General features: G+C 47.5%; 1 protein-coding gene across 1 annotated transcript; it reads left to right on the forward strand.

The window, feature by feature from the left end:
- Positions 1–14,626: 14,626 nt before the first annotated feature.
- Positions 14,627–15,563, forward strand: LOC102990787 (60S ribosomal protein L5-like). The gene has a single exon (XM_055080492.1). The coding sequence runs from the start codon at positions 14,645–14,647 to the stop codon at positions 15,539–15,541; it is 897 nt and encodes a 298-aa protein (XP_054936467.1). The 5' UTR covers positions 14,627–14,644; the 3' UTR covers positions 15,542–15,563.
- Positions 15,564–18,132: the final 2,569 nt, after the last annotated feature.

Raw genomic sequence — 18,132 nt, forward strand, 5'->3', positions numbered from 1 at the left:
AAAAAAGATGGGTCCCTAGAAGTATCATGAGCCCTAAGCACTGTCTCTACTGTACCTGGTGGAAAAGGCAGCCCTGGGCTGACCTAGTCCCCTGTGCATTCATTCATTCATTCACTCATTCATTTAACAAGAACTTATAGAGCAGCTTCTCGGGGCCAAGGCCTGAGCCAGGCCCTGGGGATCCCCTGGTAGGCAGAAGCAGCCACTGTCCCTGCCTCAATATCACTGAGGTTCTAGCAGGGGAGATGGACATGGAACAAATGCACCAAGAAATAAATGTGTAATTATCGGGTTATAAGGTCTTTTGAGAGCCAAGAACAAGGAAATATGAGGTGGTCTGGGGGAGAGGGAGGGTCAGTTAAGAAACAGAGCAGGACCCCGTGGGGCTCCTGGGCACGGAAGCCTTTCCGAGTCCCCCGTTCCTTGTTTATAGGGAATAGACTCCAGCCTCCATGACCTTCCCTGAGTTCCAAAGGGCAGATTTGAACAGTTGCTAATCAGGGAAGGGAGGGAATGCAGAAACAAGGGAGGAACAGCCAAGAAACTATAGTGCAGCCTTGGGGCAGGGTCCTGGTTCCACCTCGAGGGATACACATAACAATATCTTTAAGCTCTTTATAGAACTAAAACCCCCAGAACATGGAAGATGGAACTGCTTGATGAATCATTCTTCAGGGGACATCAGGAGACCACCTGAGGCCAGATGAAAGGAGTGCAGGCCCTGCACACACCCTAATCTTGTCAGCAACCCCACCCTTGAACTATCACTATAAAACTCCTCACCAATTCCTCCTGGGTTGGGACACACAGTTTTGAGAGGCACGAGCTTGCTGTGTCCCCATTTGCCTGACAAAGCAACCAAGCTATTATTTTCTACTTCACCCAAAACTCTGTGTCTGAGATTCGATTTGGCACCAGTGCTCACGGCATGAGTTAGAGACGGCTTCCCCAATTGGAGCTGCAAGGTAACTCTGCCGAGAGGCTGGGGAACAGCATCCCAGGCTGAGGTCCTGGTACATGCAAAGGTCCTGAGGCAGGATCTTTGAGCAACTAGAGGGAAGCCAGAGGTTTGGGGGAGCAGGAGGGATGGGCAGGAATTTCAACCAGCTTCTTGAGTCTCATTAGGAAGCCACAACTGACCCTTAGGACTCTTGTACCCAGTAATGTTCTCATTTAACCCCCCAAACTTTCCCAGCCTAGGCCACCCAGCTCTGGGCACAGAGCAAGAATCAGGGAGGGCTGGTTTGATTAGATCACTGTCAGCGAAGGATGGGAGGTTAATTGCTATTCTCTTTGTGAGTCTGGCGTGGCCAGGGAGCTCTGCTCACAACTCTGTGTGTGTGTATGTGTGTGTGCACGGGCACGCGCTTCTGTATGTCCCTGTATGGAGGGAAGTTTGGCCTCAGGTTGGAGGGAGGCCACAGGGCCAGGGGGTGGGTTGCACAAGATTTCTCTGTGAGTTCTGAGCCTTGTCTTGTCTGGTGTGCAGCAAAGAGGAGTACTTAACAAGCATTAAGGGACACAAATAATGCCCCTTTTCTCCTCTTTGCCTATTCTTCCCTTTCTCTTTTCTTGTAAATCCAGCTCCTTGCATGTGAATAGCGGAATGGCTTCATCTGGGACCTTTAATCAGATCCCTGGTAGGCACTAGGAGGGCAAAGTACTGGAGGGATTACCTTTTATTTTAGGGTTTTTCTCCCCTAGTTTTGCCATCCCCCCGTCCCCTCCCCCTGGCGCGTTTTCCTCCTTGGCGTTTGTTCTCAGCAGAAGTAAGTAAGGAAGGCTTACAGGGCGGGGGAGGGGGGCTTACAAACTTAAGGGGATGGGGCCCTATTCAGCAGGGCTTGTCCACAGTCTTTCTGCTTTTGTTCCCGGGCCATTCTTCAGCTGATTTCTTCACTCCAGTAAAAGCACTTTAATTCCCTTTTAGATACGGAGAATCCGTCCTCTTCCCCTTGCTGCCCCTCCCTTTCTCCACCCCACACACCCCATTTCACTTTCTCAGACCCTTTATGCTGCATCCTCGTCCGCCCCAACAAAGACCTAACATCCTCGCAAAGTATTTCTTTCACCGATCAAGAGAGGCTGCGGGAGAATCTGGATGAGGGGGAGGGGTCAGAGGGAAAAGGAGGAGGAGAGGGGGCTTCTCAGGAAAGGGACCCCCCCCACACACACCATAAACCAGGGCTGGGGAGACCCTTGGCTTCGAACTGCACCCTCTTTAGTCCCTGCCGTGCCTTGGATCCAAAGGAAAGGCGTGGATGCCGGCACGTGTGTTGGGAAGGAAAGAGTTTGTGCGAGCGTGTGCCCGCGTGATCATGACAGGGGCAATAGAGACATCTGAGGCCTGGGGTGGGCTTGGTCAGCATTTCTGAAAGGAGCCAGAGGCTTCCGGGAGAAACTCCATGCGGGGAGAGGACCCGGGCCCCTCCACCTCCATCAGAATTCCTGAGACCTCTCAGCGGAGCATCGATGGGACCAGACACTGAGCCTGGGGTTCCCGAACTCTGGGCTAAGGCCGGACAGCATCTTGTGAAAATGTTTGAGACCTGGAGGAAAATGGCCGGCTGCAAAACAGGAAAAGAAAACCCTCAGCTCAAACATGAATAAATGCAGAATTTAAAGTCCGCCCGATGTATCTTAGGTCAGCTGTCCTAACTTCAATTTGACACTCATAAAAATGTCATCGCTTATGAAAATAACTTGTGGGGCAGGTTTTCTTTTTCTTTCTCTGCATGACCTGCCTCCCTCTCTCCCTCGTTGTCTCCTTCCTTTCCGATAATATAAATGAACACCTGCTGAACACCTGTGGACCAACCCAAATCTGGAACACTGCTGTTACTTAGTGTAATATACTCACACTGTATCACACTGACGGTGTGTGGTGACTTACACTGTCTTGGTGAGTCTGGCGTGGCCAGGGAGCTCTGCTCACAACTCTGTGTGTGTGTATGTGTGTGTGCACGGGCACGCCTGTATGGAGGGAAGTTTGGCCTCAGGTTGGAGGGAGGCCAAGATCCTCCCTCCCTGACAGAGGTAACCATCTCCCTAAATACATTCAAAAATATTTTTAATCGCCTATTTATATTCCCCAAACAATATTCCCTTTAGTTTTAATTCAGATTTTTCTCACTCTGCAAGAACTTCCCCAGCTCGCCTGGGGATGGCTGGGCAACCGTAGCCAACCATCAATTCAGTGAGGTCCTTACAACCAAACTGCAAAAGGACAATGTGAAAAGTCCTTTCAGAATTTTTGACGGCAAAACCAGGTCTCTGTCGTACTCTTAGTAGGGTTTATAATGTGGGAAGGAGGCCTCAAGGTAAGTGTGTCTGGGTACCCACCTATTGGAAAATGGTTCTGCCTCGAATCCCACTTTCATGATGGAATTACGTTGTGCTGTCAGTTACCAGCCTTGTTGTCCCCATCTATGAAATGGGAACAACAGCTAAGCTCAGCTTTGCACTGAGGAAAAAATGGGGGGTATGAGCGAGAAGCAATCTCGCTGAAAGATAAAGTGAGCTTTCCTATCTCCTCTTCTTTCTGTGTGAGATATGAGAAAGATGAGACCCTTTTCAAAATGTCGACAAATTGACGCAGGGCCATTTAAGAGAAAGTGGGCCGGGGCCGTAATAGCCCAATTGGGAGTCCGAGAGGCAGCAGGGCTGGCTTCCTCTCCAGGCCAGAAGATGAGCAATTACCGCCAGGCATTTTTCGGGCAAAATAGAAGGCAGAAAAATAGCAAGGAGGGGCCCCAATTATGGAGAGTCATTCTCAGGGCGAAAAACGCTGTCTCATTCTTCTGCTGCCAACTGCGGTCTGTGAAACGAGGTTCGGGGCAGTTAGAGTGATTAGAAGATGTGGAAATTTCAGCAGGGATAATGTCTGGTCTTAGCCCGGAGGCTGGGCTGGGGGAGGAGGAGGAGGAAGGATGGATGGTTTGGGAACCAGTATGGATCGCTTCTCCCTCCTTGTTGGTATGAGACCTGAGCAAGGCATGTCGTTTTCTGCTGGTCCCCAAATGAAGCAAGGGACTCTTTGCCCCTCTGTGCTTCCAGACATGCAGAGGGAAGTGACCACGTGTCTTAAGCCGCCACGAGGGTTTTAGGCAGTGGTGTGCTGGTAAATGTTTAACCACCGGCTCTCACCCCTCCCCCCACTCTGATTTGTGAGCTTGTCAATTTCCGTGGTGTAAATACTCCCACCTGACATGGCAAAACAGAGTTGGGAAGAGACCATTCATTATGTGTCTTTCCATACCCTTCTCTGATGTGAGCATGTCTGGTCTTTATACCAGAAGGAGGCATTTCATGTCCCCTGGGGAAATCTCAGCCAATGGGGTCCGGGAGCTGGTGGAGAAAAGCACCAGCCCTACTACCCTCCCCCATTATTCAAGTGGACCGTCCTGGAAGGCATTCTGTACATTCAGGGGGTGTCCTAGCAAAATTGAGCTCCAGGCATCCGTGGCAACTCACCGTGGTGTTGCCTTCTTTTTTCTCCCTGACATCCTCCCTCCTGCTTCCTGGGATCATCCAACCAATGGGGATGCCCCGCCCACCTGTACACAACTGCTTGTCTCAGACTTTTTTTTTTTGGAGGAGGAAGTGGTGGTGGTGGTGGTGGAGCGCTGGGGAGACCCAAGCTAAGCAAACACCATGGAGCGTTATGCAGTGCTGGGAAGCCACCGATGAGATGTGTACAGGGCAACATGGATGGATGGGAAAAGCAGAGTGCTGAGTGGGGGGAGGGGAGGAGGAGGGTGCAAATAGGATATTCAAGGCAGCACAGTCCACATATGTAAAAAATGCACGCATGCAAATAACTGGCCATTTTGCAAGAACACACTGAAAACAATCATTAAAATATCTGGGAGAAGGAAATTTGGAGTGAGAGTAAACGGGGAAGAAGGGGAAAAGGAAGAAGGAAGGAAGAGAAAGAGAGAGAGGAAGAAAGAAAGGGCTTTAGGCAGATTGAAAAAAAAGGAAGTAGCAGTTTGGCTGGAGATGGTGACATAATGCTACCTAAACTCTAAAAGTGTGATGGGCTTTTAGCTGCCCACTTTATTTATTTATTTTTGCGGGATCTTGGTCCTGCGACCAGGGATCAAACCTGTGCCCCCGGCAGTGGATGCGCGGAGTCCTAACCACTGGACTGCCAGAGGAGTCCCTAGCTTCCCACTTTCAAAGGCTCGTTGGGGGCAGGTCTGACTCAGCCCCTGATAGCCAGGTCAGCCTCTGGAAGGAAGGGCCCAAGGACCCTCTCTGGGGCAGCCTGGGGCTACAGCTGTCCTGACACTTAGCTCCCCTGAAAGGCTGCACCTCTCAGGACCGGGTGAGGCCCGCCCAATCCCCTAGGGGATCAGCTGGCTGATGGCACATGTCCCTCTCCCCTTGGCTGTCACGTGGACCACACCCTCCCTCTCCTGCATGCAGGGTCTAGGTTGGGCAGGGGAGGATGATGATGGTTTTCTTTGCTTTTATCCTACCTGCTGGGTCTGTGTTTCCTGCATAGAGACCACCCATTGTGTGTGTGTGAGAGAGAGAGAGAGAGAGAATTCTTTTAATTCTCCCTTTGCAACCATGATAATAACATTTATTGAATCATCACTCCCCTCCCCCAGAAAGGGGATAGTATTACTCTCCCCAGCTTGAAGACAAAGAAACTGAGGCTCAGAGAGGCATCGTTGCTGGCCCAAGGTCACACTGTTACAGACCTGGGTACTTGGACTCTTTAATCAACAGAAATTGATAAGAGGCCAGATGAGACATTCAGGCAAGGCTTTACTGGGACCCGTGCCACAGCACGAGGGAGTGGAAACAAGTCCCAGGTTCCCCTGCTGCTCCCTGAGTTGGGGGGCGGGGAGCTGGTCCCTTAAAGGGGGTGAGGGTAGGGGTGGATCCGTGGGTCCTGCTGGAGGGGGTCTGCCCACCCCCTTGGTGGTGCTGGGTGCAGGGCTCATGGGCAGTACCCTGCTTTTGCTCTCCACACCTCAGAAGTGGCAGTTGCGTTTTTGGGCTTTTGGGATCTTGTTGTTTATAATTTGCCCGAACTGCACATGTACACGGTTATTTTTAGTCCCTTATAGTTTTTGTTTGTTTTGGTGTTCTGTTGCTTGGGGAGACGTGTGTCCAGGTGTAAGTACTGCAGCAAAGGGTCCCAGGTCCCAGGTCCCAGCTTTCCTCAACACCATCAGGACTGGAGTCTGCTGGGAGCCCAGGTCTGCCGGAACCCAGAGCCCACTGGGCGCTGCCTTCCACTCGACTTGTCAAATTTAGTTACGATTCTGGTTACGGCGCCGCTTCTCCCACTGGCCCTTAGATTGGTGGCGGCAGGATCTGGACACGTTCCTTGCCGAGCATGGGGCCTGGTACACTGTGGGTGCTCCAGAAATGTTTGTGGAGTCCGAGAAGGATTGAAGGAGAAAAATTTTGCTTATTTCCTTGTTGGGAGGATCAAGTGAGATAATGCAAGCAAAATGCTTTACACAGGCGCTCAACAAATGTTATTTTTGTATTAGTACGCGTGATGATCTTGTTCCTCCTACAGAGTCATAAATAACCAGGTTTAGGGGAAAAGTCTCAAGCGTGCAAATGGGGAGTGGGGGCGGGCTGTGGAGAGTGGGGGAGGATATGGTGGGAGGGAGTCTTCAGCCCGTGCCTGCTTGTTGGGCCAGGGGGCAAACACAAATCATAGACCCACAGAAGCTCAGGACCTGGATGATCCATGCCCTGCCTCACATTGACAGATGGGGAAAGTGAGCTTCAGAGATCAAGACTGATACCTGATGTCCTGGCTCCCAGGTCACTCCCTGCTGCCACCCGGATGTCCCATGAGCTTCATTCCTCTCCAGGATCAGAGACTGATGAGCCTGCTTCCTGAGATCTTCCCCAAACTTCCTTCCCTCTTGTCCTTTCGAAAGCTAGGAAGCGCCTGCTGCAGCCCCCAAATCCAGACTGGAGCATCTGTTGGCAAAGCTGCCTCCCCAGGAAAGAGCTGGGTCCAGAGTCCCCTGAAAACTCCACATCTCTGCGTGAAGTTACGGTGGCAGGGGGCAGACCCACTGTGGGGTCTGAGGCTGTCTTCTGCAGATGGGCATGGGTTCTCTGAGGTTCCCTCTGGTAGGGTGTGAATTAAACTCTGGCCAAGCCAGGAAGTGTGTTGGTGATGAAGGATGCAAAACGCGGCTACTTGTCAATCACACCAAGTGCTGCACAGCTGCTGGTGGCAGCCCCTTGGGAGGGAGGCTAAGCAAGAAGTTGGTCTCCTAAGCTGGTCAGCACAGGATGGGGTGAGGAGGGGCTGGAGGAGGGGGGAATTAGGAAGCTGGCTGGGGCTGCCCAGAGCATCTCTTTTCTCGCTGTACCTCCCTAACAACACCCCCCTGCATGTCCTTCCTTCTGTTCCTTGAACGCCCCAAGCTTCCACCCACTTGCAGCCTTTGCCCTGTGTCTCCCTCTGTCTGGAACTCTGTTCTCCCAGATCATAGCACTGTCTTTATTCACATTATGTGGGTCTCTGCTCAAATGTCCCCTCCTCAGGGAAGCCTTCTCTGATAATCTAAAGGAAGCCCCAGCCACAGCTACTTCCTAGCACATCACCCTTTTAATTCTCTTCGTAGCTCACCAGACTCTCTGTGAGGCCCCACTTATTTGCTGTGTGACCTTGAGCAAGTTCCTTAACTTCTCTCTGCCCAGTGTTTCTCATCTGTAAAGTGGGGATAATAATTCCCATCTTACAAAATTCTATTGATGATTAAATGAGATATTTGTAAAGTGTTTAGAACACTGCCTGGCACAGAGCAAGCACTATAGAAGTGTTAACAATTATTATTATTACTACTATTATTGCTACTAGCACTCTTACTGCATTTGATCATTTATTTTCCTCTCACCCCCAACTAGAATGTCACCTTCATGAGGGTAGGGACATTATCTGTCTCATATCCTCATGCCTGACACAGTGCTTGGTGCATAGTAGGTGCTCAAGAACTCTGTTTTTGAGTGAATGGATGAATGAGTAAAAGAAAGTGGGTCACAGGCTTAATGAAACCCCAGGCAATGGGTATTCGAAGCATGAGGGTTCAGGTTCCCCCTTTGGAGCTGGGCACACGCATGGGGGTGGGCATCGTTAAGGCAGGCAGTGGGGACAATTCTAGGCACATGCTGCCCTGGGGTGGACCTTCCATTCAGGAGAATAAGGGGACCCAGGAACATAGGTGGGTCTGATGCAGATTTAGTGGGGGTTCCGGTGGAACTGCAGAGCTCCCAAATGTTCCAGGGGCATTTGATGTCTTGGGCATGCAGAGGCTGGGGGACCCTAGAAGGAGAGGGTGAGAACTTGGGGTTCCCAGTTCATCCCCCTCCCACCTGCTATTGTGCAGAAGTGGAGCCTGTGGTCCAGCGCTGTGAGATGCCCCGCCCACCTTCAGCCCAACATTCGGGAGCAGAGTTGGACCAGCATCCTGCATCCCTGGTGTGTGCCTGGTATTCAGGCAGCACTGGTGCCTTCCTGGGATGGAGTGACTTCCTTTTCACGCTGGTGGTAAGTGGTCTAGGGGTTCATTTGGAAGACAGGGTAAACTGGGGCCCCATGGTCCCAGAAAGGCTAAACCTTGGACTCCCGAAAGTTCATTTCCTGTTCGGGAATCCACCTGCTGGCCCGGTCTGGCATCCTGCCCTCAGCTCCCTGGAGCCCTCACTGTGACTGGCATCTAAGAGTCTGGAGTCTGAAAAAAGCCTGGGTCATAGAAGGTGATGGCAATGACCCCCCTGCTCAAAATGACCACGGCAACAGTAACAATCAACATAACAACACCAATTTAAACATCGATACCGGTTACTGAATTATGTGCCTGGCACTTTCCTGAGTCCTTTAAAACATTCACTCGGTTATTTCTCAGAACAATGTACAAGGTGTGAGTTAGACAGCAGAACTGTGGCAATGTCAAAGTTCTGAAATTGGATAATTATGAGGAGGCTATGTGTGGTCCTGGCTCTTAGAAAATACACACTGAAGTATTAAGGGGAGAAATGGCAAATGGTCCAACAAAGAAAAGAAAGTAGAGCTAGATAGGTAGATGGCTAGTGAGGCAGATACAGAGAAACCAAAGGTATCAAAATACTAACACGGGGAATATAGATAAAGGTATACAGATGTTCATGGATTTATTATTCTTGCAACTTTTGAATAGGTTTGAAACTTTTTTATTCTTAAAAAAAATTTATTATTTTATTTTATTTTGGCCATGCCATATAGCATGTGAGATCTTAGTTCCCTGACCAGGGATCGAACCCATGCCCCCTGCATTGGGAGTGCAGAGTCTTAACCACTGGACCACCAGGGAAGTCCCGAAATTTTTAAAATAAAAAGCAAAAACACAAATATGAGGGTGGCATTATTATTGTCCCCCTTTTACAGATGGGGAAACTGAGGCACAGAGAAGTTAGCACCTGCAGTACATGCTCTAGAAATATTAGCTGTTTGATTGTCTATATATGAGTCCAAGGCTCAGAGATATCACATAACCTGCTCATCATCACACAGCACGACAATGGATAGAGTTCGGCCTTGAAGGGCCTCATCTGTCTTCATTCCTAAAGGCTATGTGGATCCCAGGCTGGTTTGGATGAGGCAGGGGCGAGGGAGTGGACTCTTTCCAGGGGGCCTTCCAATCAGGCACCCGCGTGCTCCCAGACTCAGGGTGAATCTTTGTGGAGCCCCCTTGCCTCCGTCCCTCCCCATCCCTGCAGGAACCTCTCCTGGGAACCCTTCACTCCTTCTCCCGAGCTCTCCCCTCCTCTTTGTACCAGCAGCCCCATCAGAGGGGCCTGGCAGGCTGGGGATATTTGCCAGTAAATACAAGATGTGTGTTAAACACTCTGCTGGCAGCTTCTTCCCACTCGGCGATGTTTGCTCAGCAAACATCACTAATTTCCCTTTCTCAGGCTGGGCTGCGGGCCCCTGGAACAAAGTCTGTTCTTCACCAGCCCCACTGACAGCTCCACATCCTCCTCCCTACCCCCCACCCCTGCTGGCCCCCAGCGAGGTCTGGGGGCAGAGCTGGGCCCTCCTCCCAGCCCCATGTCCCAAGAAGCGTGGGCAGACAGAATGCTTCTCTGGTTTGCTGGGGTGTCCAGGCTTTGGTCAACATCTCTAATCAGAATTCCTGGGATGTGGGGTGGTGGAGTTTGGTGAGTTCTCCTTTCTTCTGGTCTCTGTTCCATTTATCCTCCAAGATCCAGGAAGCCAGCTTGTTCCAGCTGGAAATGAGCTTGAAAGGGGACATGAGTGGGGAGGGAGCTCCCAGCAGAGGGAACAGCAAAGCAGAACACCCTGAGGCAGGAATAGGCTGGAGACTTTTTAGGAGCTGCAAGGGGCTTGGATTGGCTGGAGCAAGTGAACTGGGAGATGCAGTGAGACTAGGCAGGGGTGAAGGGATGGTGGGGGTGGGGTGGGAAGTGGCTGGACCACAGAGGACCTGGGTTGGAGGACATTGGTTGGTTTTGAGTTGGTACATTTACACCCTCTGGTTTCACTTTTAAAAGCTCATTGGCTGCTAAGTGCAGGGACTGCAAGCAAAACAAAAAGCAGGGGGTCCTGTGAGGGGGCTGTCGAGGGCGTCCAGGGTAGACATGACGTAGCCTGCAACAGGGTGGCGGAGGCAATAGCCATGGAGAGAAATGTCATCACTGGATAGAGTCTGAACGTATAGAGAGAAATTCCATTCATTTATCCAGCAATTACTGAGCACCGACTGTATTCCAAGCAGTGCTAGATGCTGGAAATACAGTGAGGGGACATAGTTAGACTAGATCCCAGACTTCACAGAGCTCAGAGACATGAAAGAAGAAATTACGATGTGATCAGATATGAGGGAAAAGACACAGGCATTTTGGCTGCTATGGACCTATAGGTGTTTTCCAGAAATGGAATCCATCGGTCAGAGGAAGACCTATTACCTAGCTGGGAGACGTGCAGAAGAAAACTCTGCTCTCTCTGGAGACGCTGTCAATACAGAAGTTATCCTCACCATCCTGCAATATGGCGGCCTCCTTGGAATAAGCCTACGGCCTCCCAAGGTGACTGCTCTGAAGGGGAAACACCCCCTTGGGATGGCTGAGTGCTGGGTCATGTTAGAAAAGAACCAGGGCTCTGAGTCGGTGGCCTCTCCCCCTCTGGTCTTTCGAGGAAATCGGGAGGCCTGCGGGGAAGGCTGGAAGAGGCCCATTAGCTCTCCCCGGTCCCCGCTTCCCTCCGCTCTCAGGCGGCGCCGTCTCCCCCGTGACTGATGATGAGTCATGGCAGGGGGCTGATTTGGAAGAAACGAGGCCAGAAGACCCCTCAGCTCCCGCACTGGAGACACCCCATTAATCTTTAACAAACACAAGTTCCAGGAGGCGAAGACCTCAGCTAATGAGGCCTGGTTTCCCAGGACTCCCTCCAGGGAAAAAGAATTAACCACCAGAGGTCCCCTGAGCAGGGAGTTGATTCCCTGAAAGGAAGGAGGGTGGGCGGGTTACCAGCCTCACTCATTTGGGGCAAATTTGACTGTCCCCCGCCCCCCAGACTCAGGCCCTAAATACCATCATTCCCCTAATATGTCTCTTTGTGGACACTCATTTTTATTTATTTATTTAAAATTAAAAAAAAATTTTTTTTGGCTGCGCTGTGCGGCATGCTGGATCTTTGTTCCCCAAACGGGGTTTGAACCTGTGCCCCCTGCAGTGGAAGTGCGGCGTCTTAACCACTGGACCGCTGGGGAGGCCCCGACACTCTTTTTTTTTTTTTTAAATAAGTGTATTTTTAAAAATTAAATTTATTCATTTTTATTTATTTATTTTTGGCTGCATTGGGTCTTTGTTGCTGCGCGCGGGCTTTCTCTAGTTGCAGCGAGCAGGGGCTACTCTTCGTTATGGTGCGCGGGCTTCTCACTGGGGGTGGCTTCTCTTGTTGCGGAGCACGGGCTCTAGGTGTGCCGGCTTCAATAGTTGTGGCACGCGGGCTCAGTAGTTGTGGCTCGCGGGCTCTAGAGCGCAGGCTCAGTAGTTGTGGCGTAGTTGTGGCTCGCGGGCTCTAGAGCGCAGGCTCAGTAGTTGTGGCGCGTGGGCTTAGTTGCTCCGCATTATGTGGGATCATCCCGGACCAGGGCTCGAACCCGTGTCCCCTGCATTGGCAGGCAGATTCTTAACCACTGCGCCACCAGGGAAGCCTGATACTCATTTTTAAAAAGAGCCTTATTGAGGTGTAACTGGCATGCGATAAGTTGCATCTATTTAAAGTATGACTCAATAAGTTCTGATCCAGCATATGCCTGTAAAACCATCACCACAGTCAAGGTAATAAACATATCCATCACTTGCAAAAGTTTTCTCTTTGCTTTTACCTCTTTCCACCCTCCCATCCCCAGGCAGCTTCAGATCTGCTTTCTCTCACTGTAGATGAGTATGCATTTGCTAAAGTTTAATATGAATGAACTCATATAGTATGTAGTCTTTTTTGGTCTGTCTTCTTGCACTTAGGATAACGTTTGGAAGTTCATCATGTAGTTTGTGTGTATCAATAGTTCACTCCTTTTCATTGAGGAGTAGTATTCCATTGTATGGATAGACCACAGTGTGTTTATTGATTCCTCTGTTGATGGACGTTTGTAAATCCCTTCTGTCTCTCTTTTACTTTAAATAAACTTTTAATTTTAGAATAGTTTTTGATTTACAGGAAAATTGCAAAGCTAGTACACAGAGTTCCCATATACACCCACATCCTGTTTCTCCTACTCTTAGCATCTTACATTACACTGTTACGTTTGTCACCCCCTGCATCGGCAGGCGGACTCTCAACCACTGCGCCTCCAGGGAAGCCCCATTTGTCACTTTTAATGAACCAATATTGATACATTATTATTAACTGGAGTCCATCCTTCATGTAGATTTCCTCAGTTTTACTCATCATCCTTTTACTGTCCCAGGATCCCATCCATGATACCACATTACACTTAATTGTCCTAACTCCTTAGGCTTCTCTTGGATGTGAGAGTTTCTCAGACTTTCCTTGTTTTTGATGACCTTGACAGTTTTGAAGAGCAGCAGGTATGTATTTTGAAGATGTCCCTCATCTGAGGTTTGTCTGATGTTTTTCTCGTGACTAGACTGGAGTGATGCACTTTGGGGGGGAAGACCACAGAGGCAAAGTACCATTCTCATCACATCATATCCAAGGTAAATCAGTGATCAATGTGACTTACCACTGTTGATCTTAACCTTGATCGCCTGGTTGATTTTAACCTTGAGCTTAACCTTGATCACAGGTTTCTCCCCTGTAAAGTTATTCTTTCCCCCGCTTTCCATTCTTTACTCTGTGGCAGGGTTGCCCTGTGTGCAGCCCACACCGAAGACGTGGGGAGTTGTGTTCCACATCCTTGAGGACAGAGTCTGTACATAAATTATTTGGAATTCTTCTGCATGGAGATTGGCCTAGTCTCTCCCATTAATTTATTTATTCAAGTATGGACTCATGGATATTTATACTTTGGGTTATAATCCAATTCTACATTATTAAATTCTTTTTTTTGTTTTGGTCAAATTGTTCCACGTTTGACCATTGGGAGCTCTTTCAGTTGGATCTGGTGTCCCTTTGACACACCCCCATTATTGTGTGTGTGTGTGTGTGTGTGTGTGTGTGTGTGTGTGTGTGTGTTTGAGCATTTCTTTACTTTCTGGCAGCACAAAATGTTCCAGCTCATCTTGTGTATTTCCTTCCCTAATCCTAGAACCAGCCATTTCTTCAAGAAGTCTGGTTCTTTTTATTGGAGAATGGCATCAGAAACCAAGATCTGGGCACGTAGGTGTGCTCACAGCTACTGGGGTATCATTGTTTCTCTTGCCTCTTGGCTGACAGAGCAAAGAAAGGATGGCATATATACTAACCCTTTTCAATACACAAATCTACATGTATATTTTGTCTGTAAACATCTGTATCTATATTAAAGGGAACATGAGTTCATACTGATGTCTCCAACTCTACTCGATCACTACGCGGATCGTTCTTGCCTCCCCCCCTTGCTTATCTGAAACCTCTCACCCCAACAGTGAGAAATCTGGCCCTCATCAACAGCTATCCATTTAATTAATTGTTCAGTTCCAGGATACATGTATGGTGGTTTCAGAATTGTTAACCCAAACTCTCATGGGAAATAACTTTATCAACTAGACTGCCGTACTTATATACAGTTCCTTTTGCCTTTAGCCTTGTAGACTCTATTTATTTCCTAGGTAACTTACTTAGGTCAGCACTGCCCTTCTTCATCCCCCTTCACTGAGGTTGTTTTATACATTTATAATGCAATTAGACTATTTTGTCACATTCTGCATCCCATCTTGGGATCCTCAATCTCCGAAATAATTTTTAAAAATTTTCATACTTTAAAGTTCACTCTTTGTGCTGTAGAACTGTAAAGTTCTGTAGGTTTTGACAAATGCACAATGTCATGTATCCACCATTATAGGATCAGACAGAATAGTTTCACTGCCCTAAAGAATTCCCTGTGATTCACCTATTTAACCACCACCCCAAGCTCTGAGCCCCTGGCAACCACTTTTGCATCTTTAAAGTCTTGCCTTTCAGTGACGGCTAGAGCTTCTGTTCTACAGAATGGGGTTTGTTAAAGTTGTCAAGAATAAGGCCTATTTCAAGAGATACCAAGTGAAATTTAGAAGACGGCGAGAGGGCAAAACTGACTACTTTGCTCGGAAACGATTGGTAATTCAAGATAAAAATAAGTACGACACACCCAAATACAGAATGATAGTTCGTGTAACTAACAGAGATATCATTTGTCAGATCGCTTATGCCCGTATAGAAGGAGATGTGATAATAGTCTGTGCAGCTTATGCTCACGAACTCCCGAAGTATGGTGTGAAGGTTGGCCTGACAAATTATGCTGCAGCATATTGTACTGGCCTGCTGCTGGCACGCAGGCTTCTTAATAGGTTTGGTATGGACGAAATTTATGAAGGCCAAGTCGAGGTGACTGGAGTTGAATACAATGTGGAAAGCATTGATGGTCAACCCGGTGCCTTCACCTGTTACTTGGATGCGGGGCTTGCCAGGACTACTACTGGGAATAAAGCTTTTGGGGCCCTGAAGGGAGCTGTTGATGGAGGCTTGTCTATCCCTCACAGTACCAAACGGTTCCCTGGTTATGATTCAGAAAGCAAAGAGTTCAATGCTGAGGTACACCGAAAGCGCATCATGGGGCAGAACGTTGCAGATTATATGTGTTACCTGATTGAAGAAGGTGAAGATGCTTACAAAAAACAATTCTCCCAATACATAAAGAACAACGTAACTCCAGACATGATGGAGGAGATGTATAAGAAAGCTCATGCTGCAATACGAGAGAATCCGGTGTATGAGAAGAAGCCTAAGAAAGAAGTTAGAAAGAAGAGGTGGAACCGTCCCAAAATGTCACTTGCCCAGAAGAAAGATCGGGTAGCTCAGAAGAAGGCAAGCTTCCTCAGAGCTCAGGAACGGGCTGTTGAGAGTTAATAAACCAAACCACAATTTCTATGAAGATTATTTTTCAGATAAAGACAGTAATAAACTTATTGAACAAGTAAAAAAAAAAAAAAAAAAAGTCTTGCCTTTTCCAGAATGTTATGTCAATGGAATCGTACAGTATGTAGCCTTTTCAGACTAACTTCTCTTTCACTTAGTAATAGGCATTTAATTTTCCTCCGTGTCTCTTTGTAGCTTGATAGATTTCTTCTTGTCACTGGATAATCATCCATCATATAGATGTACTGCTGTTTGTCCATTCAACTACTGAAGGACGTCTTGGCTGCTTCCAAGTTTTGGCAAGTATAAATAAAGCTGTTATAAACATTCATGTGAAGCTTTTGTGTGGACATAAGACTATGTTCAGCTTCATAGGGACTGCCAAACTGTCTTCTGAATTGGCCGTACCCCTTTGCATTCCCACCAGCAATGGATGAGAATTCCTGTCACTCCACATCCTTGCCAGCATTTGGTGCCGTCAGTGTTCCAACTCTGGGCCATTCTAATAGGTGTAGAGTGGTATCTCATTGTTTTAATTTGCATTTCCCTGATGAAATATCATGTGGAGCATCTTTTCATATACTTATTTGCCACCTGTATATCTTCTTTGGTGAGCTGTGTCTGTTAAGGTCTTTGGCTCATTTTTTAATCAAATTGTTTGTTTTCTTATTGTTGAGTTTTAAGAGTTCTTTGTATCTTTTGGATAACAGTCCTTTATCAGATGTGTCTTTGGCAAATATTTTCTCCCAGTCTGTGGCTTGTCTTCTCATTCTCTTGATCACTGTATTTTTCTCCTTTTAGTGATTTCACTTAAAAAATTCTTATTTGCTTACATCTATTGAACTCCTATTCCATGCCAAGCCTAGTTGTAGTGATACTGTACGTTGGTGATTCCCTGTTAGGATTACTGGAGAAGTAGCAGCTACCTTTGGTGGAAAGTTATATAGGATGAGCTCTAAAGTTCCTGTGACTCTAACGTCTTAGGGTTCTAAAAGTCAATAATTGTAAGATTTTAGAATTCAGTAATTCTCACACTTTGTATATTTTATCCTAATATTCTATTAGCTTAATATTCTAAAATTCTATGCTTCCGTGATCTTATGCAATTCTGAAACTTCTAGGAAACATATGCTCACCAAGGGGGGAGGGGGGGGTGGGATGAATTGGGAGATTGGAATTGACATAGACACACTATCGATACTATGTATAAAATAGATAACTAATGAGAACCTACGGTATAGCACAGGGAACTCTACTCAGTGCTCTGTGGTGACCTAAATGGGAAGGAAATCCAAAAGAGAGGGGATATATGTATACGTACAGCTGATTCACTTTGCTGTACAGTAGAAACTAACACAACATTGTAAAGCAACTATACTCCAATAAAAATTAATTAAAAAAGATAAAGCTTCAAGGATACAAGTCACCTTAAAGCCCGTTTACAAACTTAATTAGGTTAATATTCTAGAATTTAAAAATTCTGAGATCTTACTCATTGCGTTTTCTGAAGTTTTATGATTCTTAGGTTCTATAAATTAAGAGCTGTGAGACTTCAGGGGTTCAATTTTCAAAGATTTCGCTAATTCTGAAATTCTATGGTTCCGAGTTCCTATAAAGCTAGAATTTTTAGATTCTCTTGGTCTAATATTTAGAACTTGTAATTCTCAGATGCTATTGTCTTATCTCCTAAAATTCTAAAATAACGTGGTTGTAAGTTTCTCTTGAGCAAATATTCTAAAATTCTCTTACTCCAAGATTCTACGACTTGAGATTAGGCCTCTTGCAGAATCTGCAGCTGGAGAGATATCTCTGAAGCCAAACAGTCACCTTCCCAGCCCTTGGTCCCAGTACAACCAGCTCCATCCCAGATTCTCCTGGGACTGACCAGTCCAGTTCTAGATTCAGACCAGGATCCAGCACCTGGCACTGGAATAGAACTCAGAGATCATCAGCTCTCGATGGCCAGCTTCGCCACATCCTTGTGCCAAGACGCGAGAGGCTCCCTAAATGCACCGAGGGCTCGTTCCCGTGGACCCATGAGCTGTCACAGGCATGGAGAAGCTGCTTAATTAAATGAGCGGCCAACACCTGGTAGATGACAAGTCCTCGAGAGAACAGAACACAGGACCAGTAAGTTGTGTTGAGGGTTTCTTAGCTGGCAGGCTCCCGAATCTGGTGTAGATGGAGAGCTTACTCTTTAGACCCTTTTCCTCCTTTCCTATTTTGAAATTTTGCCTGGAGCCAGTCCTTGCTAAAGGCCAATTTTCTTCCCCATCTACTTACGATTTATGGTCCCTCCGGGTTGCTATCTTCGCTGGGTAATAGAGATGAGAGAGCAAAGTGGGTGATCATTTTGAGCAAGGGGGGATGTCAAAGCTATTTCTCCCAATCCTCCCAGTTTCTGCTTCTCACTTGCCTTACAGCTCTTGGAGAAGATGTAACAGGCAGGGTATTTTTCATTTTCAAATACAGAACCCCACTCTGCCAATTAGGATCGTATTTGGCTGTGTGTAACAGAAATGCAAGTACAATAGTTTAAACAAGCAAGGGGGTTATTTTTTTCACAGGTAACAAGAAATCCA

This window comes from Physeter macrocephalus, chromosome 19 (assembly GCF_002837175.3).
Source record: "Physeter macrocephalus isolate SW-GA chromosome 19, ASM283717v5, whole genome shotgun sequence".
Lineage (NCBI taxonomy): Eukaryota > Metazoa > Chordata > Mammalia > Artiodactyla > Physeteridae > Physeter > Physeter macrocephalus.

Coding starts and splice junctions, on each gene's coding strand:
- LOC102990787 (XM_055080492.1), top strand. CDS start 14,645: ATGGGGTTTGTTAAAGTTGTCAAGAATAAGGCCTATTTCAAGAGATAC.